Genomic DNA, 24,681 nt, shown 5'->3' on the forward strand with positions numbered 1-24,681 from the left:
TGTCTCTGGCCTCATGCGCATGGCACTATATCGAACGAGACAGAGAACATAATGTATAGAATAGAATATTAGCATAGGACTATCAAAAATAAAATTAAAATAAGGCCAGATAAGTCATCAGAGAGTGATCAGGGGCTATCAGCTCATAGGACAGCTTCTCTGAGGAGGTGACGTTGGAAACCAGTATCAGTGCTCGGTGATGGAGGCATAGCACCCTCGGTCACTGTATTCCTCCCTACGCTTTTGTGACTTTTTTTGTTTTTAGTATCTATCCCCATTCCCCTCACTCCCACCAAGAAAATCTGCTTCAAGGTACTGGGAGATTTTTAAAGAGGTACCAAACCCAGATAAAGCACTTAGGGACTTCAACCTTTTAACCAATGATTAGTGATAGTGAGTCTGGAAAAGCATCCCATAAATTCATGATTTAATTTAATATCTGGAAAACACCCAAATGCAAATCATTCTTTAAAGGTACTCACTTCAGAGCTCAACAAAATCTTCCTAAAAGGTAGGGATTCAAGAAAAATGGCAGTGATTCTCCAGGGCGAGGTAATGGGGGATATAGGCATCAAGACTGTCATGGGGAGGGATAAGATTTGTATATTTATCCAAGGGAGGATGGCTTTCTTTTTTTAAGTTTGAGAATGTGCTTGTAAAGGGGAAATGAAGAGTTGGAAGGAGCTGTTGAAGAAGTTAGAACACGGGGACGCCTGGGTGGCTCAGCAGTTGAGCGTCTGCCTTGGGTGGTGATCCTGGGGTCCTGGGATCGAGTCCCATGTCGAGTTCCCCATGAGGAGCCTGCTTCTCCCTCTGCCTGTGACTCTGCCCCTCTGTGTGTGTCTCTCATGAATAAATAAATGAAATCTTTTAAAAAATGAAAAAGAAGAAGTAGTTAGAACACCAAGTCTCAACACCAACATAATACTAAGCGTTGTAATAAGCACATGACTATGGGTTCCTCGTGTGCCTCCTCACTTAGAAGTGGGTGAGATGGATTCATCCACCTGCAAACAACCTGAACAGCAGTTCCAGCTTCTCCCTTACCGCCATGAAAGCCTACGTTTTATTATTAAGGGTTTCTCTGAACCAGAAACTAGGCTAAGTGTTTCCTGTCCATTACCTTACTGGATTGAAAGAGTGAGTGATAAGTAAACCCTAAAGCTCTTCTGGCTTCATGTGCTTGGCTATGAAACAAAGGAGGCCCAAGAGAATAGAAGAGCAGTGGTTTCTCTCCCCGAGGGCCAGAGTGGAGGACAAATGTCTGGCTTAGCTTAATGGAGCCCCCCACTCATATGCTTTTCCCGTCATGCCCCCTTAACTGATTGATCAGCTTGCCTCTTTAGTGGTCCCTGATCCAAGTCCGGTGGAGGGGATGGAGGTCCCCCATACACAGCGCCAAGCAATTCTGAGACACCAGCAGCATGTCCGAGAGTGCAACTCAATTGTGACCCCATCTACGTGGAGATAGCATCAGATCCCCAGGTTAAGGGTTTAGTCCCACAGCCCCCGCCCCCGCCCCCCCTCAACCACTTCTGATGCCAGTCACAAGCCCAGGCTGTCTCCTTGTGCTTCTGATGGACCAGCTACAGATTTTTGGCTCCAACAACCTCCTCCTTGGGTTCAACTAATTTGCTAGCACAGGAGCACCTGGGTGGCACGGTTGGTTAAGCATCTGACTCTTGGTTTTGGCGCAGGTTGTGATTTCAGGGTCATGAGATGGAGCCTCATGTCTGGCTCTGCTCTTCATCAACAAGATGAAGAGATGCATATGGCAAGTTCTCGAACAAAGGAGCTTCTTCCCCCAAGGAGCTTGGTGCCTAACCCTGAAGCATTCTGGGTCTCCAAGTGTGGAGGCTCTTAGAAAAAAAGGGACCAAAACTATGTCCTCTTGGGTCTTTATGAAGGCGCCATTACATAGTCATGACTAAGTCATTGGCTGATTTAACCTTCCAGCCCCTCTCCTCTCCCTGGAGGTTGGAGTGGGATTGAACATTCCAACCCTCTGATCATATGGTTGGATCTCCTGACCTTGATGAGGTCCAGAAGCCACCTTCATTAATAACAAGACACTCATTTCATCTTTATGGCTCTAAAGTGTTTTCAGATACTGTGGATAAAGATCAAATATATCTAAGAAATACATTTTGGTCATATGAATAATCAAATATATCTTTCTAATTATTATATCACATTACATCATTTCTATCTCCTTTTGTTGTTTTTTTTTTTTTTACCCTAAACTCATGGCAAGGAATTCCCATCGCATGGCCAAATATTGATTAAAATTCTGGTTTTTGCTCTAAACACAAGGAGTTAGAAATGGCATCCTGTGAGCCAGAGGAATGGATTAGGTTATGATCTTATAATGTATGACTGGACCACTGCTCTTGCTATTATGTGCTTTAGATAGAATGCATTAGGTTTTCCAGGAAGGCATATCCATCTCAATTACCGTGAATTTTAGTAATTTATTGTTGGGATACCAACTCATGCTCTCAGTCAAAATGCCTCGTTAGCTAACTAAGATGAATCTAGCAGTTTTTGAGGGCTTATTTGTGCCACCCCTTTGAGTCTTCCCACTGTACCCCAAAACAGGAGGTCATAACCTATTCTCGCACCAGCCAAAGGTGAATTATGCAGCATTTGTTGGAGGAGGCAGAGGCAACCAGGGATTCTTCTAAACAAATGACTTGTAGTCTTGAAGTTTTATAAGCAGGCTTCTCCATGTGCTTTCTGGGGAAGCAGTTGGTCAGAATGGTCAGAAATGACAACCATAGTTAAAACTTTTTTTCTTCATAGTAAAAACTTTAAATCGATTGTGGTAGTAGAACAGATTGATGTAAAAATGATGCCCGCACACAGAGACCCAAATATGCTCCTGGCAGTGTCCAGCTTCTAGCGCTGAACTGTTTATTGCCTTACTGTTTGCTTAGGTCCTTCTTGAGGACTTACATTTCAGCAGAATCCCTATTGAAAATGCTTCTTTCTTTTAAAAAGGTATGTGGGGCACCTGGGTGGCTCAGTGGTTGAGCGTTTGGCTAAGGTAGTGATCCTAGGGATCGAGCCCCATGTCAGATCACCTAGGAAAGTGTAGAGGGAGAAGGAAGGGACCTCGTCGGGCCACCCCCTTCTCTCTCTACACCAGGAATTATTGATTTAGGAAGCAGGAACCCTAACTCAGCAAAAAAGCAGAGCCCTGCAGTTTGGGGAGACTCTTAGGGAGTAGCCCTAAAGGCAGGTAATATGGTGCCTTGGGCTCCCTGCGGGGAGCCTGCTTCTCCCTCTGCCTGTGTCTCTGCCTCTCTCTGTGTCTCTCATGAATAAATACATAAAATTTTAAAATAAATAAATAAATAAATAAGGCATGTGTAAGAAACTGTGTTCCTACTTCTGCCCCCCCCATCCCTTCCAGAGAGAAGTGAAAGATTCCCTACTTTGCCATGTTCTGCAGCTTGACCTTTAAACCAGACTTCTTGTTTCCATCAGAACCCTGTTCTCTAGTTTCCTCTGACTCTTGTGTTACTATCTTGTAACAGGGTGACACTTACACAAGCCGTAGGGATGAGGCTGTCACATGGCGAATGAGCTCTTGATGAAATGTTGATACATCAGCCTACATCCAATAACACTGAGGAAACAGAACGCTGGGGTGGTGACGGGGAAAGAAAGGGTACCCATTGTCTGCCAGCACATTAATGGGTGAAGAAGGAAGAAGCCAAGAATCTAAATGGGAAATGAATAAAGCAGATTCTGAGTAAATTTATTAAATACAATGCTAGCAGTGCATCATCTGGCGTAGCCTGTGTAACACACGCTGAAGCAGAGCACCGTGTGTATGTGTGCACGCACATGCGTGCGTATGTGTCTATATACATAAATGTACCAAATGTCATAGTCTACAAAAAAAAGTATTATTATCACTGTTTTGTTGAGAAAGATACTGAGACCATTTATTTTTCCGCAATTTAAGCAATTACTTCTTATGCACAGGATAATAAAATCCATGTGTGTGGGGCGGGGGGGGGGGGGTGGTAGTTCATGACTTTTCAGCCTGGCATTCAAATTCCCCTTCATTTTAGTACAGCCTGTCTTTCCAGCCTCATCACTGTAATCATAGAGGCCAGTCAGGAAAATGGCAATCACTCTAGGTATTTAAAAAGAGGGGAATTTAATACAAGAAGCTGATCACAAAAATCTTGGGGAGAAAATGAACGCCAAGCCTTACCTCACACCATATATAACATTAACTTAAAATGGATCCTAGATCTTCAACATGTGATATACCAGGATCATCTTGATGCAGGAAAAGCATTTGACAGAGTTCTACACACAGTCATGATAAAACAACATTCAATAAACTAGAAATAGAAGGAAATTACCTCAGTGTCTTAAAAGTCACATAGGAATAGCCCACAACAAACATCGTACTCGGTGAAAAGCTGAAAGCTTTTTCTCTAAGATCAGGAACAGAACAAGGATGCTGACTCTCACCACTTCTATTTAACACAGCACTGAGTCCTAGCCAGAGCAGTTAGGCAAGAAAAAGGTAGAAAGCATCCACGTTGGAAAGAAAAAGTCATAGATCTATGTGTGAAGATGACGTGATAATATGTAGAAAAATCCCAAAGATTCAAAAAAACCCCTATCCGCACTAATAAATAAATTCAGCAAAATTGCAGATACAAAATCAACACACAAAAAACAACTGCTTTTCTATAACACTAATGATGAATAACCTGAGAGGAAATTAAGAAAATAATCTAATTTACAATAACACCGAAAAGAATACAATATTTAGGAATAAATGTAACTAAGGAGATGAAAGACTTGTATACTAAAAACCATAAAATATTGCCCAAAGAGGGGCACCTGGTGACTCAGTTAGTTAAGCACCTGACTCTTGATTTCAGCTCAGGTCATGGTCTCAGGGTTGTGAGATCGAGCCCTAAGTTGGTCTCTGTGCTCAGTGTGGGGCCTACTTCAGGTTATCTCTCTCCCTCTGCCTACCGTCCTTCTCCCTGTCTAAAACCAACAACAACAACAGCAAAAAGCATTTCCAAAGGAGATTGAAGAGACACAAGTAAATGGAAAAATATCCCATAGTCGTGGATTAGAAGACTTAATATTGTAATGTGTTGACACTACCCCAAATAATCTGCAGGTCCAATTCAGTCCCTACCAAAATCTCAATGGCATTTTAAAAAATATATTTATTTATTTATTTTGAGAGAGAGAGAGAGAAAGCGCATGGAGAGGGCCAGAGAGAGAGGATTCCGGGGATCTGTTGCACAAAAATGTACTTAGAGTGGAGAGGAGCATGTATTTGAAAATGTTGTGTATTTGAAAATCATTTTGAGGGTGAATTTAATGGGTCATGGTCTTTTCACACACATACACACACACACAGAGTTTGGCCATTTTTTATATAATTTACATATACCTACCATATGGATCCAACACTGCACTTCTAGGTGTTTACTCAAGAGCAGTGAAGATGTATGTCCTCCAGAAGACTTGCATGCAAATGCTCATAGCAGCTTGATTCCCGATAGCCGTACCCTGGAAATAACTGGAACGTGTGTCACCTTGTGAGTAGATAAGCAAACTGTGATATATCCATCCAATGGAATACTTTTCAGCAATAAAAAGGAATGAATCATTGATACATGCAACATCATGGATGGGTCTCAAAATGAGTAGACTGAGTGAAGGAAACCCTGACGCCAGCGAGTGCGCCGTGCCAGGAAATGGCATTTATATAAAATTCTAGAAAATGCACCTTAAATTAGAGCCACGATTCTTCACTGGGAGTGATTTAGCCTCTCCAGTGACATTAGGCAATGTCTGGAGGCTTTTTTGGTTGTCTCAGCGGGGGAGAGGATGACACTACTGGCATTCAGTGGGTAGAGATCAAGGTGCTGCTACATCCTACAATTCACAGGACAACCCCACACACACGCACACGCACAGCATTTGGGGTTGGATAATTCCAGCCCTAAATGTCAATTATACCAGTGTTGAAAAAAAAATCTGAAAAAGAGTTAACTTTTTCAAAAAAACAGATCAGATGTCACCGGAAGCCAGTAACTGAAGGAAGGATTGACCATAAAGGGGCATGGGGACACTTTGGGAGGAAACAGAAATGTTATCTCAAAACACCCTCAGGGTCGTAATGGTGGTTGCACAGATACATAGGCCCATCACATCCGTCAGAACTGATCACATTGTACACTAGGCTCCACGCATACCACGGGCTCAAACTCATGACCCTGAGATCCAGAGTCACACAGGCTCTACTGACTGAGCCAGGTGCCCCCAAATTATATACTTTAAACAGATGCAATTTAGGGTAGGTAAATCATGCTTCAGTAAAGTTGATTTACTTAAAAAAAAAAAAAAAAGTGTACCCAGGGGTGTTACCAAGAGCTCTCGAGTGTGTATCCGCTCTTCTGACGTTGCCAGAGCCTGTCTTACTTCTTTGTGGAAGCCACCAGCCCTGACGCTAACTGGGAACCCACACTCTCCCCACGCCGGGTGGTTGGCAGTTGAAACCACTGCCACCACTTCTGGAACCCACAGCCTGAACCAGAAGTGCAGTAGCTTCCCTCTTCCCCCTCCCTCCACCTCCTTCTGGGAGATGCAGTTTCCAACCTTCTAGCTCCCCGTGAACGTGAACGAGGAGAGCACGGAGGGCAGGAAGGGTGCAAAGTCCCTCTGAGATTCGTCTGGCACGGAGCTCGTCATCGTCCATGACCTAAGCAGCCGTCGAATCCACGTGCCTTGACGTTTGCTCTGATGACGCCTAATCATGCTGGTCCCCCTAAAACATGCCATCCCCCCCCTCCCCAGTACCAGTTAGACCTCACCACTGGGTTACCTGTGACCTACTTCATGAACCCTTTGATGAGCCAGTTGGAGGCAAAATTCTCCCCACCCCTTTGTTTCTTTAGCACTTTATTTATACTACGTTTAGCATCTATCCCCTCGGATTAAACTTACGTAGCAGGTACAAGTCTGACTGATCTCCTGTACTAGATCGAGTTCAATCTAAAGGTAGAGGCTGTTTTAGTTCACCTTTATGTCTTGCCGTTGCTGCCCCTTCCTGGGTACGTGGCTTTGGACGAGCTGGTCCACTTGTACCATGTGTAGCGCTCCCTGGGCAACCGTACACCCGCTTGCCCACTCGAAGTCAGACTAACTCGGGACGGGGAGTCCGTAGGCGGTGCCCCGGCCCCCCGAAACCTCACTTCTGAGAAGACCTGGGAAGACAAGGTTGCAAGTCAGCCAGGCCGGTGAGCACCTCCCCTCTGGTGCTCTTGCGTCTACAGCGGTGGTTGGAGATGAGGTCTTGTTTTCAAGAAGAAACGCGCTGGGAGCAGTGGACGGAAGAGCTCCACTTTCCTTTGAAACCTGATTTTTCATGGGAAAAAAAAAAAAAGCTTTTATGTGATGCAGAGCGGCTCCCGGCATGAAACGCCAGGCCTCCTGGAGAATCAGGACACCTGGGGGGTTCTAGTCATCACCCCTTGTCTGCTCCCAACGGGAAGAAGGTTCCTCTGAGCGCAGTGTTTGCTAATGGTGAGCAGAGACGGGCAGGAAACATCAAACCTCATTCTGGGAAGGATGATCTTCTGCTTCAGCTTTGAAAAACCACCACGAAGAAACAATTAAGTAGGAAAGTGGTGACTTCGTATGAAAAGTGTCGTGTCAAGGTAGTAGAACACAGGGGATCCCTGTGGGGCTCAGCGGTTTAGCGCCTGCCTTTGGCCCAGGGCGTGACCCCGGAGTCCCGAGATCGAGTCCCGCGTCGGGGCTCCCTGCATGGGGCCTGCTTCTCCCTCTGCCTGTGTCTCTGCCCCCCCCATCTCTCTCTCTCTCTGTCCCTCTCTGTCTCTCATGATGAATAAATTAATTTTAAAAAGTCTAAAAAAAAGGGGTAGTCGAACACAAAGTAAACCAAAATAGGCACCAGAAAGAAAGCCGAGCACCCTTGCTGCATACAGTAATGAGCCCTCGAGCTCACCCAGGACGCAGTCTCCTCAGAGGACGGTGCTTGTTGAGCTTTTGGTGGTTTCTGCGAGAATCCAGCGGAAGCAGTCCCCTTACCGCATGGCCGTAGAGGCAGGCGTGTGATTGCAGGCACCGGGATGCACCTGCTAATCCTCAGGTTAAGGGTCTCACCTCGGAAGTGTAGATGTGCTCAGGTTCACGCACTCCGGAGCCAGGACTAGCTTCGAATTCTAGTTCCGACCCCTCCCTGCAGCGTCAGCTCAGGAGGCCTTTAACTTCTCCGAGCTCCAGTCCTAGCACCTGAAGAAGGACGTAATACTAGGTCACGGGTTGATTTTGAATATTAGACTACGCGATCTGTTTAAGCCCTTGGCATGATCCCCGGCAGGTACTAAGGACTCGATACTGCATTGAGATTGTTGTCGGCTAATAAAATACAGAACTTGAGCCCTACGTGGCCCGGGAGGAACTCACCCACTCTCGGTGCTACGGAGGTCTGCCAAGGGCCTCCGAGGGAGCGTGGCGGGATCCTGAAATGGCAGCGATGACAGTGGCGACATCGGGGAAATGACGGGGGCAGGCCCGGGAGGCCCGACGTCGGGCAAGGCGGATCTCAGTGTCTTCTGGTCTCAGGAAGGCACACTCTATAGGCACTACACCCCCCACAGCAGAAATACGACCACAACGCCCATTTCACAAAGGGAACCTGCGAGCCCGAAGGTAATTTTTGTTTTTTAAAGAAGAAAGAGAAAGATCAAAGCTATTAATCATTTACAGACCCAATAGAATAAATCCTAACATGAAGAATTTTTTTGGTTAACCACAGTGATTTTGTTTGCAGTTAAATGTGGAAATGTATGAAAGTGGTAGTTATGGGTCAATACAATAGGTTACAAGGCTCCATCTAGAATGGAGTATTTTCAATGATAATAATAATAATAATAATAATAAGGTAAAATAAAATAAAATTTTAAAAAATGGAGTATTTTCTGCCCACCATCTCTTCAGATGCTCATGAACGCTGCGGTAAAGACATTCCAGACTATAAACTGGATGATGGGGTGAGCCTTAAAATCCACCCAACCGAATCGGTGGTACTCGTCTCCTTGGGGATGGATTGCTGATGGTGGGTCGGGGCCTATGCGGGAGAGAAACCTGAATATGCTGAAAAGAAAAGGAGGAAACGAGTCGATCTCTGCCCATTTTCAGTCTCTTTGGGGGCTCACCCTCCTCTCCTGTTCTTCCACCCTTTCCCTAAATGTGAGGTTTTAAACGTACGTATCTACCCAGGCCGAGTACCGTGAACCAGGGCCGCAGACCCAGAGCGTCTTTGCCCTAAGCTAAGCAGCGCAGCCTTCCTGCTGCCCTCAAGGATTCCGCTCCGGGAATTGGGCTTATACGGCCAGAGATCTCTGTTTCCAAGATAAATCTCAAGTCTAGGTTTGTATGTAAAATATCCTGACTTTTAAATAGAAGAAAACATGGCATGGGCCAAACAAGTCGTGTTGGCAGCATGAGTTGGACCCTTTGGCCGTGGGTCTCCGTGTTCCAGGGACCTCTGCCCCTCGTGTTTTCTCTACGATCTTTTCCTACAGAAACGTCATCCACTCTTATGGTTTCAAATCTCTTTGGGAAGCTTCTCACATCATGTATTGTCCTCCAGACCCCTGTTGCTACCTGCGGACCGCATGTCTCCTTTCTCAGGTCTTACCGGTGTCTCCAACCTGGCGCACGTGAAACCAGACTCTTTTTTTTTTTTTTTAAGATTTTATTTATTTATTCGTGAGAGACACAGAGAGAGAGAGGCAAAGACACAGGCAGAGGGAGAAGCAGGCTCCATGCAGGGAGCCCAATGGGGATCCCAGGGTCATGTCCTGAGCCCAAGGCAGACGCTCAACCGCTGAGCCCCCCAGACGTGCCTGAAACCAGACTCTTGATCTCTCCCCACCAGTTCATCTTCCTGCCGAGTACATGGTACCTGTGTTGCTCAAGAAATGAGGGCGTCATCCTCTACTTTCTCCTCTCTGGCTACCCTCGCGCAGCGATCACCTACTTCTACGATATTTCTCCGGTGTGTCCCCGTATCTCCCCACGCCACCATCACATTTCATCTGTTTTGCTGCAATAGCTTCCTCCTGATTCCCTCCCCTCTTTGTCCTACTGACCTGTTCTTCACGTAACAGCAAGAGCGATCTTTTAAAATATTAAGTGGATCCTGTGACTCTGTCTCAGCCCTCTCGATGTCCTCACAATGCATGAAAACCAAGAGAAGGAAGTATGTCAAGTGGGTACGGTACCACTGCATCCAATGGACTGAGAGTAATTTTTTTTTTCATCTGTAAGACAGGAATCATGATACCTCCATCAAAGGGGTGTTGTGAGGACTCAGTAAAGGCCAATGTTATTTCTGCCTTCCTTTTGTATCAGCTTTTGCAGGGAAGGAGGTAACAGTTCAGTGAACCTTTATATTGTTAATAGCTACTTTACACTCCCCAATTGGTACCACCTACAGAGAAACTTCTAAATGTTTTAGTGACACTGGTTTCATTTGTATTATTGTGGCGTCAAAGAAAAACATCTGCCTTAATTAAAAGATAAAGCCCTGGGGCGCCTGGCTGGCTCAGTAGGTTAAGCATTTGCCATGGGCCTCAGGCCATGATCTCCGGGTCCTGGGATTGGGCCCCTGGGGGGGGGGGGTGCCCCGCCCCGCCCCACCAGGAGGCTGCTTCTCCCTTGCCTCTGCCTGCCACTCCCCCTGCTTGTGTGTGCACTCGTGCTCTCTCTTTCTCTGTCAAATAAATAAATAAAATCTTAAAAAAAGGAAATATAAAAACCCTACTTTTAAAAATTATGGAACAAGCCAAGTTCAATTAAAATCACAGGACAGAGTAAAATAATCATTTCAAATGTTTTCAGATCATTTTTTTTTTTAAGTTTTGAAATGGAAAATGATTAGCTGATAGGGTTGAGGCACTGCTACATCCTGAAAATTGAACCACTTTTTGGCAAGCATCCGATTTCATTGATTTGAATTCAGCTTTGCCCGGAGCTGGGCGAGACAGTTTCCAAAATAGCATCATGAATTCAGTGGCCGTAGCCCTATCAGTCCCCATGGCCTTTCTGTCTTTCGATTCACAAGTTCCAATTTAGAAAACACCACAGTGAGAATCATGAAATCTGCTGAGGCCAGTGGCTTAAAAAGCCAGGAGTGAAGGTGAGAAGCTGCCACCGCAGGTACATGGAGCATCTTTATAGAACTCTTAACTCAGCCCTTCATGTGGGCGGCCTTTAAAAAAAAAAAAAAACTAGATATTTATGAGTCGTAAAACCACTCCATGACGAGCTCCTTGGTTGATGTACAGTGTACTTGTGAGCTGAAAATGTTGGCTGCCCTTGAGCTGAATTAGTTCATGAACCATTGCAAAACGAAAAAAAAAAATAGAGATTATAGGTCTATACTATAACCCTCATTTTTTATCTCCAGGAATAAGTATAATCAGCTTTCACTACACCCCAAAGCAGTGAATTCTCCCATTTGGTATATACTTGTAGTAAATATATAACACACAGACCTCTTTTGATTAATAAAAGAATGTTTTAAATAAAAATAATTTGAAGGGTTGTGCACAAAAAGAGGCAACTTTGTTCCTCGGTGGTCATTTTATTGAATATTTGCTGAGAAACCAGCATGTAGGAGGCGCTGTGGTAGTTTGACATCAACATATACAGGTACAAACTGTAACAACTAGAAAGGACTCTGAGATATCCAGTCCAGAATCATTTTCTTTAATGTTTTATTTATTTATTCATGAAAGACCCACAAAGAAAGGCAGAGACGTAGACAGAAGGAGAAGCAAGCTCCCTGATGTGGGACTTGATCCCAGGACTCCAGGATCACACCCTGAGCCCAAGGCAGACACTCAACCACTGAGCCACCCAGGCATCCCCAGAATCATTTAATAGACAATTCAACTTTAACCCTAAAGGAGAAAGGGACTTACATGGAGTAACACGTGTAGTCACTCACTATAGCTGAGACTAGAATACAGTCTCATAAAGTAAAACAGGTTCCCAATTCTCATGAAAATCATTTTAAATATATATATTTCTCATTGCAAAAGTGACGCTTTAGGAGAGCGCCGAGTCGATTGAACACATGAGACTACTTCCAGCCTCCCCTAAAACCCCACAAAGACTGTAGCAAACGGATTTTGTAAGGTGTAGACCAAACATGGACAGGGAAAAGGTAAAAAGAGACAATAACAAGAGCTGGGCAGATGAAAAAAAAAAAAATGCATGAAGGACCAAGGACTTAGTGGATCTGAGAAACAAAGCCGAGCTCCCATGTCCAGCTCTGCAGGTTGGGCACTGTCCAAATCTAGTGGGCACTGCTTACCTAGACTCCAAAGGGTAAGGCTTTCTCTGGAGTGGTGCTGAGCATAGCCTGCACAACAGCAAGCTGTGGCCCTGCGGAGAAATCAAACACAAAGCAGCCATAAGGGAAGGGAAAACCATCCCAACTTGCAAAAAGAATTCCCCAAAAGTCAGGGGTTGAAAGTACCAGCTGGCTCCGGGGAAGAGGATAAATGGGAAGGAAGTGCACATGCACAATTAAAACCAGGCTATAGGGATCCCTGGGTGGCGCAGCGGTTTGGCGCCTGCCTTTGGCCCAGGGCGCGATCCTGGAGACCCGGGATCGAATCCCACGTCGGGCTCCCGGTGCATGGAGCCTGCTTCTCCCTCTGCCTGTGTCTCTGCCTCTCTCTCTGTCTCTCTGTGACTATCATAAATAAATAAAAATTTAAAAAAAAATAAAATAAATAAAATAAAACCAGGCTATAGGTGCAGGTACAGATATAGACGGAGTACAGGTGTAGTCACAGCTGCAGGTGTAGGTACAGGTATTCGCCAGCCTAGGATGTATTTTGTTGTCAAGTGTGGGGCAGGGGTCCAATTCCACCTTTTGTTTTCATGTAGAAGAATGCTGTGAGCATTTTCTTATGTAACTGCAAGCTCTTTGGAAATGACCCTTTAGAGAGGGGCACTTGACGGGATGAGCACTGGGTGTTATTCTATATGTTGGCAAATTGAACACCAATAAAAAATAAATTTATTATAAAAAAAATTTAAAAATGTTGAATTTAAAAGTAAATAAATAAATAAATTTATTTTTTAAGAAAAAAGGAAATGTCACTTTAATTGCTAGGACAAGAAGATTGTGCTCTAAAAGCAACACGTTTTCCTCGAGTATTCTATGTTGTTGGACTTTGTTACTTGAGGTCTTCTGCTGCTATGAATAATGCTTCAATGAATATTTTTGCATCTCTATTTCTCTGTGATACACCCCGGAAATGAAATTACTGAGTGAAAATGTCACAGAGCTACATGCAGTATACCAAAGTACCTGCCTCAGCGTACTATTGCATTTTTTTTAAAGAATGAAGATTTTATTTTATTTTATTTTTTTTTTTTTAAAAAGAGAGTAGCTTGGGCAGCCCGGGTGGCTCAGCGGTTTGGCACTGCCTTCGGCCCAGGTTGTGACCCCGGGATCCCGAGATCAAGTCCCACATCGGGCTCCCTGCGTGGAGCCTGCTTCTACCTCTGCCTGTGTCTCTGCCTCTGTGTGTGTGTGTGTGTCTCATGAATAAATAAATAAAATCCTAAAACAAAAAAAAAAAAAAGAGTAGCTATTTTTACCGTATAGTTATCGGTCATTTATACGATACTGCTCTGTGAATTGTATAATAGCAACCTGTGCCCATTTTTCTGGGTAGTTTTTCTTACTGATGTGAAGGCTGTATGTTGAAAATACAGCCCCTTTGTGAAATTTGCACGAATATCACAAGTTTGATGTATGCCTTTTGATCTTATTTTTCATGTTTTTAATATTTTTTGAATTTCATGCACACTTACCGATCTGTTCTCCTGTGAATTGCTCAGCTGTTTTCCCACGTAGAATTTCTTGCCCTGCTTTGATATATTAGGTATTTTCCTGCTTAGATATAGCCTTCTAAGATACATTTTCTTCTAACTATATTGGTTTCTCTTCTATACTTGCTTTTTGACCTATTTAGAATTTATTTTGCGCTATAGCATGAGATGAGGATCTAATTAGGGGTTTTTTTGGTTTTTTTTTTTTTTTACAAAACAGCCAATTTCTCTAGTACCTTCTCATGGCCATCAAAGAAATGCTATTAAAGACAGGTGTAAAAAAATAAATAAAAAATACAAAACTAAAGACAGGTGTATTAAAGGACCTAGCCCCAGAGGCAGAGGCCGGCGCTCACGGTGAGCTTTGCTGTCTCCCCGCAGGCGAGCCGGAGCCGGCTGTCAGCAGCGACTCTGACATCTCGCTGATCATGGCAATGGAAGTCGGGCTGTCGGACGTGGAGCTCTCCACCGACCCAGACTGCGACGAGGCGAAATCCTGAGCCGGTGACCGTCGGAGAAGGGGCCCCGGGGGACGGAGGGAGGCGTGCCTCGAGAATGGACGGGCCGCGGCCTGCACGACCTCCCGGGCCCGGCCGTCGGGGCCGCCCTTCCCCCCAGGCCCTCGTGGGCTGGCGCCTCGGGAGCTCGCGACACGCGCACAGGGGACACGGGTCGGGCCTCTGCATCTTGCCTCCTCTGCTTCCAGGTCTTGTTTCATCGTTCAGGGAATGTGGTTCGGTTTCCTTGGCGGCTTCGGGTTAGAGGCCGTGAGCCGTTTCCATTGGGCCCGGCCTCCTGGGGGGTGGCACCCAGGGGCGCCCAGGCCTGGCCACCCACGGCCCGAAGCGCGGGGCTCCGGGAGGCGCCCGCCCCACTCCAGGCCGGCCCTCGGGAAGAACCCGAGCTCCTGCGGGGGCATCCTAAGCACCCTGGCTGCGGAGACCCCAGCCCGGGCGCCGACCCCGCCGCGCCTGCAGCCCACCCTGGGCACCGCAGCCCGCCGCCCCCCTTGCCAGGCCCTGCTGACAGCCCACGCGGGAAGGAAGCATCACTCTGCCTGGAACTTCGGGTCTTGGACAGGAATGCCACACTCAGAGGTCCCCTCCGGGCCACTGGCGCCGCCGTCGCGACTGTAGGACTGTAGCCGGCACTGCAGGCCTGGCTTTAAGGCCAGAGCCACGTGTTCTCCCCCAAAGCGCAGTGTCTGTTAGCTTGGTCTCCCCGGGCCAGAGCAGTCTCCTGTTTCCTCCACGGTGGCCTCGCAGGAGGAGACCTCGCAGGAGACGGAGGCTGCAGAGGAGACCCGGGCCTCCTTGAGCCCAGGGCCTGACACAGCGGGGCCGTGTAGCACTTAGCTGGCACCCGCCGCCCGGAAGGCCTAGGTGACTCCTTAGCAGCCCCCTGCCCCGGGCTCACCGAGGACAGCGAGTGAGGGGGGGCGTGCGGTTTGATGAACCGTTTGATCCAGAAGTCGGCGAGGGCTTTGGCCAACCAAGCTTCTCCGGCGGAGACAGACAGAAGCGCAGGCAGGAGAGGACGCGTCCGATCAATACTGAGACCCACCGGCGTTTTTAAACTACTTACGTTTTTATTCTTTTTTTGTAACTATGACGGAGATGTGCTATTTTTCCAGTGGGCGATTTTGTAACACACTTAGACTATCCCGATGCGGAGGTGACTGAGGCAGCGAGTGGTTTCCCCGGACGACCACGAGGCCCCTCGTCCTCCGGAGACCCGTGCAGCCGCGTGGGTTGCCAAGACCGAGAGCCTTCCTCGCGGACCCACTTACGTCTTCGACGAGGCCTTGCCACCTCACTACACTAAGACTCATCCAAAGACAAGAGCTGGGTTGTGTCGTAGACCCGCTGCCTCGGAAGCACGGGGCGCACGTCAAGGGAGAGCATGTCAGACTGCTCGTTGCCCCTTTCTCGGCACCTTTAACGGTTTCCTGTGGGATGCTCCCCGGGTGGGCAGCGAGGCAGAGAAAATGACCACCACCCTCGGGGATGTCACCTCCCCCTGGGATGACACTTCCTGCAATGGAACCCGGACAATGTGCAAAGTTGGACGGGGAGGAGCAAGGACGTCACCGAACGGAGAAGCGGGAGTCCCGGCTGAGCCACCGGCTGGTGGGCCTTGTCGCCTCCACCTGTGAAATGAAGGAGTTGAACGAGATGGTGACCAAGGCCCCTCTGACCCGAGGGCCGCTAGCGAGCTCTCTGCCAGGGGGAGCCATGTGCTTGCAGGTGGCCGTGCCCTCCAGCGGACCTCATGCCCTTGGGAGGCAGTTCCTTGACAGGCAACACGCTAAGGGCCTCTGGGCCCCTGCGCTCCTGTGAGGCTGAGTGTCCAAATGCTTCAAGGCTTAAGTCCAAGTAGGAGTGGTTTTGTTTAGCCTGGTGTTAAACCCACCGTCTGTCACAGAGTCTGTGATCTGTGGACACCTTCACACCCCAGGCCTCGGTGTAGACTTCTTCATCGCAAAGTGTTGCCTTCCCTCGGTCAGCGTGGGGTTCCGGCGTGGACTCCTTCAGTCAGCTCCGCCTGAAACGCACTTCGGTACTCGCGGACGTCGGGTGGAATCAGAAGGATGATTCAAGAGCAAGAGAAATACAGATTGCATCCCACACCCGGGAGGGAAAATGCCTTTGGATCGAATACTTGTCCGTTTGATGAGTGTCCTCTCTTCCTGCCAGTGACCAGGTAAAGCAGGACTCGCCTGCGTATGTACGCCGTGCTAGTGGCAACCCCTATGGGGTGAGGCCCAGGCTGCGTGGATGACCAGAGGCCCCGGGTTGGCGGGGGCGGGGGGGGGCGCTGAGGCCTGTGGCTTTACCCCAAGGAGGCTCTGCTGCAAAACCCCTGAGCCTTGGAGGCTCTCCATTTACCAAAGGTTTGTTTCCGGAGGATTTAACTGTGGCTTTGGTAGCCTAAAAAAAAAAAAAAAAAAAAAAAGTTAACCAGCATAGAAGAGTTTAAGAGAAATAAAAACCTTCTCCCATAGCCTTGTTCACCTCCTCACCCACCCCAAAGAGGAAATTCTGAGCTGGGAACCCTCTAGAAGTATATGCAGACTTCAGGCGTGTTTACAGATGTGCATTTTTCCATAGTGAGTGTCCAGACCAGCGCTATCGGATTGAAATGTAACGCAAGTCACCCACGTAAACTTTGCATTTTCTGCTGGCTACGTTTCTTTTTTTTTTTTTTTTTTTTTTATTTTGGCTGTGTTTTAAAAAGGAAAAAGGAACAGTTGAAATGGATTCTAATGATATATTTAATCCTTTTGTTTCAACATGTGAAAAGTATTCATGAAATACTTCGCATTCTTTTTCGTACTAAGTCCTCCAAATCCACCGTGAGTCCGCGCTCCCCGCCCGGCTCACGCTGGACCGGCTGCAGCCCCAGCCTCCAGCTCTGTCTCGACAGCTGCACGTGGCCCGTGGCTTCCAGCGCGACAGCACAGGTCCGGAGCTGCTCTGGCATTCTCACCAGATTCCCTGACCCTCTCAAAGAAAGAAAGAAAAAAAGTCAAAACCTAATTACCTCCAGAGAGAACTAGACTCCACCCAAGTTGCCTAATGAGAGGCCCAAAGATCTGTTTGTTTTGCAATGAATAGATGTTCAGGCCATCCTTGTAGAAATTTCTGCTTGACCTTCCTAACCATACACTGGTGTCCATTAGTGTTGCTGTTACGTCTCCGACCAGGTGTTGTTATTTTAAGTCACAAAAAACCATGTTGATTCGGTGCTGAGACAAAAGTATCTCCCTCACTTCCGTGACAAACGCTTGGACTGCTACGTGGCACTCGGGAGCCAAGGAGAGCTCCAGGCTGTCGTCGCAGCCTCACCCCCGGCCCCCGCTCTCCTGCCTCTGGGCTGGCCGAGGGTCTTTGCCCAGGGCCGGTGCGCCCTTGGGATTGGAGGGCTCCGTCCGTACAGCAGGCGCCTCTCGATCTTGGGGCTGCGAGTTTGAGCCCCACGTTGGGTGCAGAGATGACTTAAAAACAACAGCTTAAGAAGAGGAAAGAAAAGGAATAGTGGCCAAGGCATCAGCCGATGCTGACATCGCCTAGTCACGGTGGGAACCCTGGAGGCGGATCCCTGTCCAAAGAGGTGTCCCTGTTGTGTTGTGCTGTGTTGTCAGCACGTCCCTCATTCTGGACGTTCACGGGTCTGGGTTGGGTTTTGTCGAAAACCACAACGCCCGGTGGCTCCTGCGGTCGTCCTGGAGGCCGCTACACCTTCAGAGCCAGAAATGGTGACACGTAGCCGGACATCGGTTCCTTCTCCTCCGTGAGTCTTGTTTAGGTGAACAGTCTTGCAGGACGTAAAAAATAAATGGCATTTAGTTAGCCGCTGAATGCATCGCCCTGACCGAAAACAAAGACATCTCGTTAAATGAAGATTGTTTCAGAAAATCTGAGATAGAGTCACGTCCTCTGTGGAGCAAGGACCCGGCCCTCGCGATCCTGAGGCCCCTGCGGCGATTTCCAGGACGTTTTTGTACGCTCTTCCCTAGATTTCTTTCCTCCCCTCTCTCTCTCTCTGCATCTGGCTTTCTCTGACTGCCTGTCTCTTCTTTACACCTACACACATTCTTTTCCCGTCTTTAGGGACAAAAACACCTTGGTGGCTCTGGATCTATAGACTTAGCCTTGTGATTGCCGTAGTTACGGTTGTTGGGGTCTTTCCTGTTCGTACCGTGCGGCAGTGTCTGTACTTGCGCTTCTGATGAGGAAAACCAGTTTACTCTGAAGGCAAATCAACTTCCTCCATGATGGAGTTAGCCATGTTCTCACTTCTCCTCTCACTAATTTAATCGCAGAAAATTTAATTTATAGACAGCTGTTGCCTTCTTTCCAGGCTTCCTTGCAGAAAAGTCTCCTGGGCAAATAATGGCAAAGTCACCGGTCCAGAATGCCGTCTAGATCTTTCATCTTCTACTCGGAGCATCTGTGACCTTCCTGGTTCACCCCGGGCCACCAAGGTTAGGACTTCTTAGAAAGATGTGGGGGTCGTACCGTGTCCGATGTCCGCTCATGCTTCCTTAACTCAGCTTCTTAGCGCAAGAACTTGCTCTTCGTAAGGGATCTAAGAGGCCGCTTCTTCCTTAAGATTGGAAAAGGCACACAAGGAAACCATTCTCCTCAGGTGAGGGACACAGATTCCTTGGGCCGTGTTGAGTGTCACAGACGTGGACTTGATGATGACAGTTCATACGAGCCTGCAGGAAGTGAGAAAGAGGATGGCAGGGTATGAACATGGCTTCCCTTCCCAAATAAATGCCCATCCCCTAGGCTTAGAGCTCACCTGGCCTTTGGGGCCGGGGTGGGAGGGTGCACGTGTGTGTTTGAAGGGAGTTTAACACTCATGAGTAAACACTCATGGTTGCAAAGAAGGTTGAGATTGCCTGAAAGAGAAATTAATTCTGAGAAGCTGGAATGAGTTTCTCAGCATCACTTTCCTCTCCTCTTTGCCTGCTCGTCTCCCCATCTCACAGCTCCAGGCCCTTTGTAATGGGAACGGTAATTGGTAAAAACCCATAGACTGGTAGCCACACTTCCACTTGGACCCTTTTGATGACACGAAATTATCCCAAAACTAAAGAGGTGACTCCGGGTCCTAGATGTAGATCCCTAGAGATCAATGGCAAAACCCGCTTGTTGTGCGAAGAACTCGGTGAGGTCGCTCACAGCTCTTTGCCCCCTGCGAACTGTGCCTGCCTCGGTCAAGGGGCTTTTGCAGGAATCTCCGTGATCAAAGACCTTTCATCCTCGTGCTACTGTTGATGGACGTTTGCACTTACTCCAGGGCCATTTGCTCAATGGTCACCTGGTAAATGTTTCCGGATGGTAACGGTAAGGCAAGAACCTGGTCTCTGGAGAGGTCTGCGAGTCGGTACGGAGCCCGGGGGAGCTTCTGTGGAGAAGCAGCTCCACCCAGATACCCCAGGATCACCGCCTGGCGGAGGTCTGTGGGCCTGTCGTCCTCACTGGATTGAAGGGCTTGGAGACGCAGGGAAAACGTGGGGACCACGTGTGCTCTGTAAACCAAAGACCCATCACCATCCACATGGACACGCCTTCTTCCATTGACGAGCTGCATTTTGTCCTCATGTTCCCATAGATAAAAGTGCAGGGGGGTTGCCTGGTCAGATGAAACGGTGGAACTGTAGAGGGTTTATCTCTTGCAGGCTGGTGATCGACCTTACTAAATCCCACAATCTTTAAAAAAAAAAAAAAAATGCATTGTGGCCTTAGTACCACAGCATCTTGAAAGTCTGGTGTTTCGTCTCCTTTTCCCTCAAAAAGTTTGAGGCAAAACTAGCGCTTTATCGAACTCGGAGTACTGTTGTCTTTGAGAATGTGAAGATTTTTACCTCGCCAAAGAATGTTCGCGGAGGAGAGCTTCTTAATTCGGGCGGATCCGTGCTTTGAAGGGAGCCCCACACCCTTGCTCCGGGGATGGGGACTGGAGCAGTTGAGGAAGCCTGGCCCGCCTTCCCTTGGCGCATCCGGGGTACAGGGGTCACCAGGCAGCCACTGCACGGGGCAGGGTGCCCTCTGCTGGGATAAGCGCCGTTATTCTTTCAGCCAAGTCATTTGACCAGGGTCCCCGTTTCCTCAACGACTAGTTATTGGCCTGTCGCCATACAGTTTCCCCAATAGTTGAGAACTTGGCCCACATTTACGCCAAGGGGAAGGAGTGTCACAAGCTCAGAAGCGTTGAAGAAGAGCCGCACGGAAGAGCTCACCGCCCGCAGCCCCTTCTGCAAAATGTCAGCGCGTGTTGTTGGCTGTGCTGGCAGAGAAGACGCTCTGGCCCCAACGTCGTAAGGCAGGGGCCCGAGTGTCTTGTGACTCGTCTCCACTCTCTTCGTGTCAGATCACAAAGGAAGACCAGTAAACAGACGTCTTCGTGTGAAGGTCCGTGCTGTGACACACTGGCGTGTTTTGTACGTGTACGTAATGACACGTTTACTTCGTGCTTTCCCGTCAGTAACCCGAAATGGTTGTACCATTTTATAATTCGGAAGAGATGTAGGGGTAGGGGAGGGCTGGGGGGGCTGGTATTTTTATAGCAGGGTGTCCCCCTTCTATTTAGAAAACTTGAAGCAATTTTGTACTTGTGAAAAAGTCACATTCCATTCATTTCCCAAAAAATAAGGGGACTGGTTCTCTAAACTATTCGTGAGCTGGGAGGATGATTATTCTAGTTTCCAGGGGAGCCTCCCGAGCAGTGTATACGTGACACCCACTTTTATAGATTGCAGACCATGACCAGCAAAAATTGCCATTTCAAAATGTGAAAACCAAAAAAAAAAAAAAATTCTTTTAGCCCCTTTGTATATACCACATTGTTATTTTCACTGAAAAAAAAAGTGCTACAGAGAATTTATCATCATAAAAAAATTCAGAAACGGCACCATAAAACAACCTCTAGTTTAATTTCCCTGCTAGCAAGAAAAAAACCCGATGGATTTATGTTCCTCCCTAAACATGAATTTGTGTGCTTTTGTCATATAACAAATGATGTCACGGGTAGAATTTGACTTTGTTTTCTCCACCAGGTCTTTGTGGCCCGTCTGCAGGTCATACGCGGTGGTGCCATCGTGCTCTTACCCGTCCCCCTCCCTAGTCAGGTCATGGGACGGCTTCCTGGATTCATTTGCCACATGACTCAAAGATCACAAAAATTATCCCTGATGGCATTTGCACGGGTAGCTTTAAATTTAGACTTTGTTTAGCTCTTAAGTGCGGAGAAATTTCGTAGTGGATTATGTAGCCTTTTTACCAAAACATCGTCTTCTGTACAAAGTCACAGGTATATTTAAATGGTTGGTCAAGGAGATGTAGTTGGTTCGGGGGTTTTGTGGGGGGCGGAGGGTGGAATAAATCTCTTTCTCTTTCCTTTTTCCGCTCCACAGGCACCTACCTTACTCCTTCCAGAGCACTTTATCTCTCCTTGAAATACACAGAAGTTTTAAAAAAAAAAAAAAAAAAAAAAAACTGTCTTCTGTTAGGAGACATGGACTTTTATTTTGCTTAATTCTATTATCTATGTGTTTGGAGAGCATAAACAGTCTGTCTCATACCGGGCTGGTGATGAAATATTAGGGACAATAGTTGGAAACACCCAACCGTACAACATGGCTATTTTTGTTATATAGAAGACTATAATGTAAATAAGTGCAGTCGTGTTCTTATGTACTGGTAAAAAAAAAAAAAAAATGCAACTATAAAGATTTGAAAAGGATTGTGAATTCCAGGAAATTTCATTGCAAAATTTTGTTTGGTTTTGTTTTTTAATAAAATGGAACCAGATGCCTGTGTCCGTGTCATCCGTATTTCCTAACCGCGTTGGCTCGTCCTGGGGTTCCCCAGGCGGCGCTACGGATTTTAAAACATTGATAATTATCATTAAATCATGATTGCGTTTTAAAGACATTAAGATGAGAGATTTTAAGAAGTTTTCTTTCTCAGGTGCCAGGCACCCGACCCCTTAGCTCTGTTGCTCTAAGTGAAGTGATTAGAAGATTCTGAGCGGGGGCTTCTGGGGGCCCAGCTGGTCGAGGCCCTGTCTTCAGCTCGGGTCCTGACCTCAGCGTCCTGGGATCAAGTCCCAGTCGGGCTCCCTGCTCAGCGGGGAGTCTCCTCCCTGGCCCTGTCCTTCTGCTCCTACCCCTGCTTATGTGCTCGCTCGCGCTCTCTCTCTCAAATAAATAAATTAAATTAAATTTTTTGAGCAAAGCAGAAGGATGGCAGCTGAATTAGCCGGAGGTGCGGTTCAGTGGGAACTGAGCATCGTTATCGGTGCATCTGGGGCAGGTTACCCTAGGTGGGCATCACCAGATGGGCTGGGTGGCAAGCTCTTTTTTCATATTTACTTGTGCTTTTCTAAAGGGTTTTTAAGGGCAGTTCCTTTGAAACAGCAACGGATTGCTAAGGAAATGAAAAAATAAGGGAGCCCCCAGCCTGGGGAAGTAAGGAAAGGAAGGTTAAAAAAGGCGATGCATTGGGGTGCGGGGGGGGGGGGTGCGGCTGGGTGGGTGAAGCGTCTGCCTTCGGCTCAGGTCATGACCTCGGAGTCCGAGGATCCAGCCCCGCATCGGGCTCCCTGCTCAGCTGTGAGTCTGCTTCTCCCCCTCCCTCTACCTCTGCCTCCCCCCTGCTCCTGTGCTCTCTCTGTCCCTCTTTCTCTCAATGAATAAATAAAATCTGTTACCACCCACTTGAGATGCCAGCCCTTGGTGCCCTCTGAGCCGCGTGTGGCCTGCACAAGATTGCAGAGCGTCCCCCGAGGCACAGGCCGGTGGCCCCCCGGTGCATTCAGTGCTACAGACACAGTGTTTCCCAGCCAGCGGGGGGAGAAAGATCCAGTGGGGTTTTTCTTCCTAAACATAAATCTGTGTTTTTATGGTCAAACAGAGGGTGTCCCGAACCGAATTTTCCTTTGCTTCCCCCCAAGTTCTTCCCGGCCTGCCCAGGGGAGGCGGTGGGGCCGGGACCCGGGGTCTAGAAACCAGCACCCCAGTGTCCCCGTCACTCTGTCTGCTGGACCAGGGTTCCCCAAACCGGAGGGTGTACGCTCAGGCCATACCCCGGGATCCCTTAGAAGCTGCGCCACACGGTCCCAAGGTCCACTCGGTTGCAGTAAGGCTTCGTGTAGTACAACAAAGGCTGTTAGAGACTTTCGAGAAGCCTCTTATTGGGTCACGCATTTAATTGTGTGTAATTCAGCTTTTCTTAAGCTGATTGATGACAAGCCTCTTTTCTGAAGGTCGTCATCTTCCAAACCGCACAGGACAAGACCGCCTCTGTGAAGCCTGCTGGCGTCCGGGTGACAAGAGGCCGCCTGGGCCTGGTTCCCGGGCCCCCATCTCAGGCCCTGAGGGGAGCAGGCGGGGGGGGGGACAGGCCACTGGGCACCACTCAGAGCCACCACGGCCTGGACACGGGTCACCGGAGGCCCTGCCCTGCTCAACGTTCCCCGTCGCAGGCTTCGGCCCTAAGTCCTGTGGCCTGCTCGGCCTGCGGACGACAATGTCAGACTCCACAGCTGTGTACGACGCCAGCCTTGCCACCTGGTCCTAAGCCTGTTAACGCCTACGTCTGGAGTATGAGGCGCTGAACCACTACTTAGAAAGCGCAAAAAATGGGGCACCTGGGTGGCTCGGTCCGTGGAGCCTCTCACTCTTGGTTTCGGCTCAGGCCGTGACCTCAGGGTTGTGAGATCCAGCCTCAAGTCAGCAGAGTCTGCTTAAGAGTCTCTCTCCCTCTCCCTCTGCTCCTGCTTTCTCTCTCTCTCTCCCCCAAAATAAATAAATAAATCTTTTTTAAAAAAAGAATGAAAATACGTTTCCTTCGTCCACGGGCCTCATTGCTCCGTCTAAGCCAGCGCTGGTGCCTCGTGTCCTTGCACCGGCCAAGCGGTAAGTGCCTGACTTGGCCCAGGCCCGGGGGCAGGTGAGCCCCGCTTACTCCGTGATGCTGGCACAGAAGGTTGGGGTGACCGAGAGAGCCTTCAAGTTAGGAGACATTTTCAGATACTCGGTCCATCGCCCTTGGTGACCCAAGAACAGACGATGAGCCCTCGTCTTGCTCTATCACGGCCACTGTGTAGTTCCCACGATGCTGAGATTCTTTGCCCTCAGGGGTGAGGATGAGGGGTGGCGGCCCGAGGCCAGGCCGCTGCCCACCGTGAGCAGGTGCCCTCTGTGGACGCCCCACAGCACCT

At 48.1% G+C, this 24,681-nt stretch overlaps 1 protein-coding gene across 2 annotated transcripts in view; it reads left to right on the plus strand.

Moving 5' to 3' along the window:
* The window catches only part of RNF150 (ring finger protein 150), a 245,485-nt gene extending 221,317 nt beyond the window's left edge, over positions 1 to 24,168 (plus strand). The window contains exon 7 of one of the 2 annotated variants that reach the window (XM_072755193.1): positions 23,725 to 24,168. In XM_072755193.1, coding sequence (XP_072611294.1) covers positions 23,725 to 24,038 — 314 coding nt within the window. In that variant the 3' untranslated portion in view covers positions 24,039 to 24,168. Of the gene's footprint in view, positions 1 to 14,325; positions 22,269 to 23,724 lie in introns of those variants that run through there. The other variant, XM_026018483.2, reaches the window with a different exon arrangement.
* Positions 24,169 to 24,681: the final 513 nt, after the last annotated feature.

The sequence above is a fragment of the Vulpes vulpes genome, chromosome 4, assembly GCF_048418805.1.
Source record: "Vulpes vulpes isolate BD-2025 chromosome 4, VulVul3, whole genome shotgun sequence".
In the NCBI taxonomy this organism is placed as follows: domain Eukaryota; kingdom Metazoa; phylum Chordata; class Mammalia; order Carnivora; family Canidae; genus Vulpes; species Vulpes vulpes.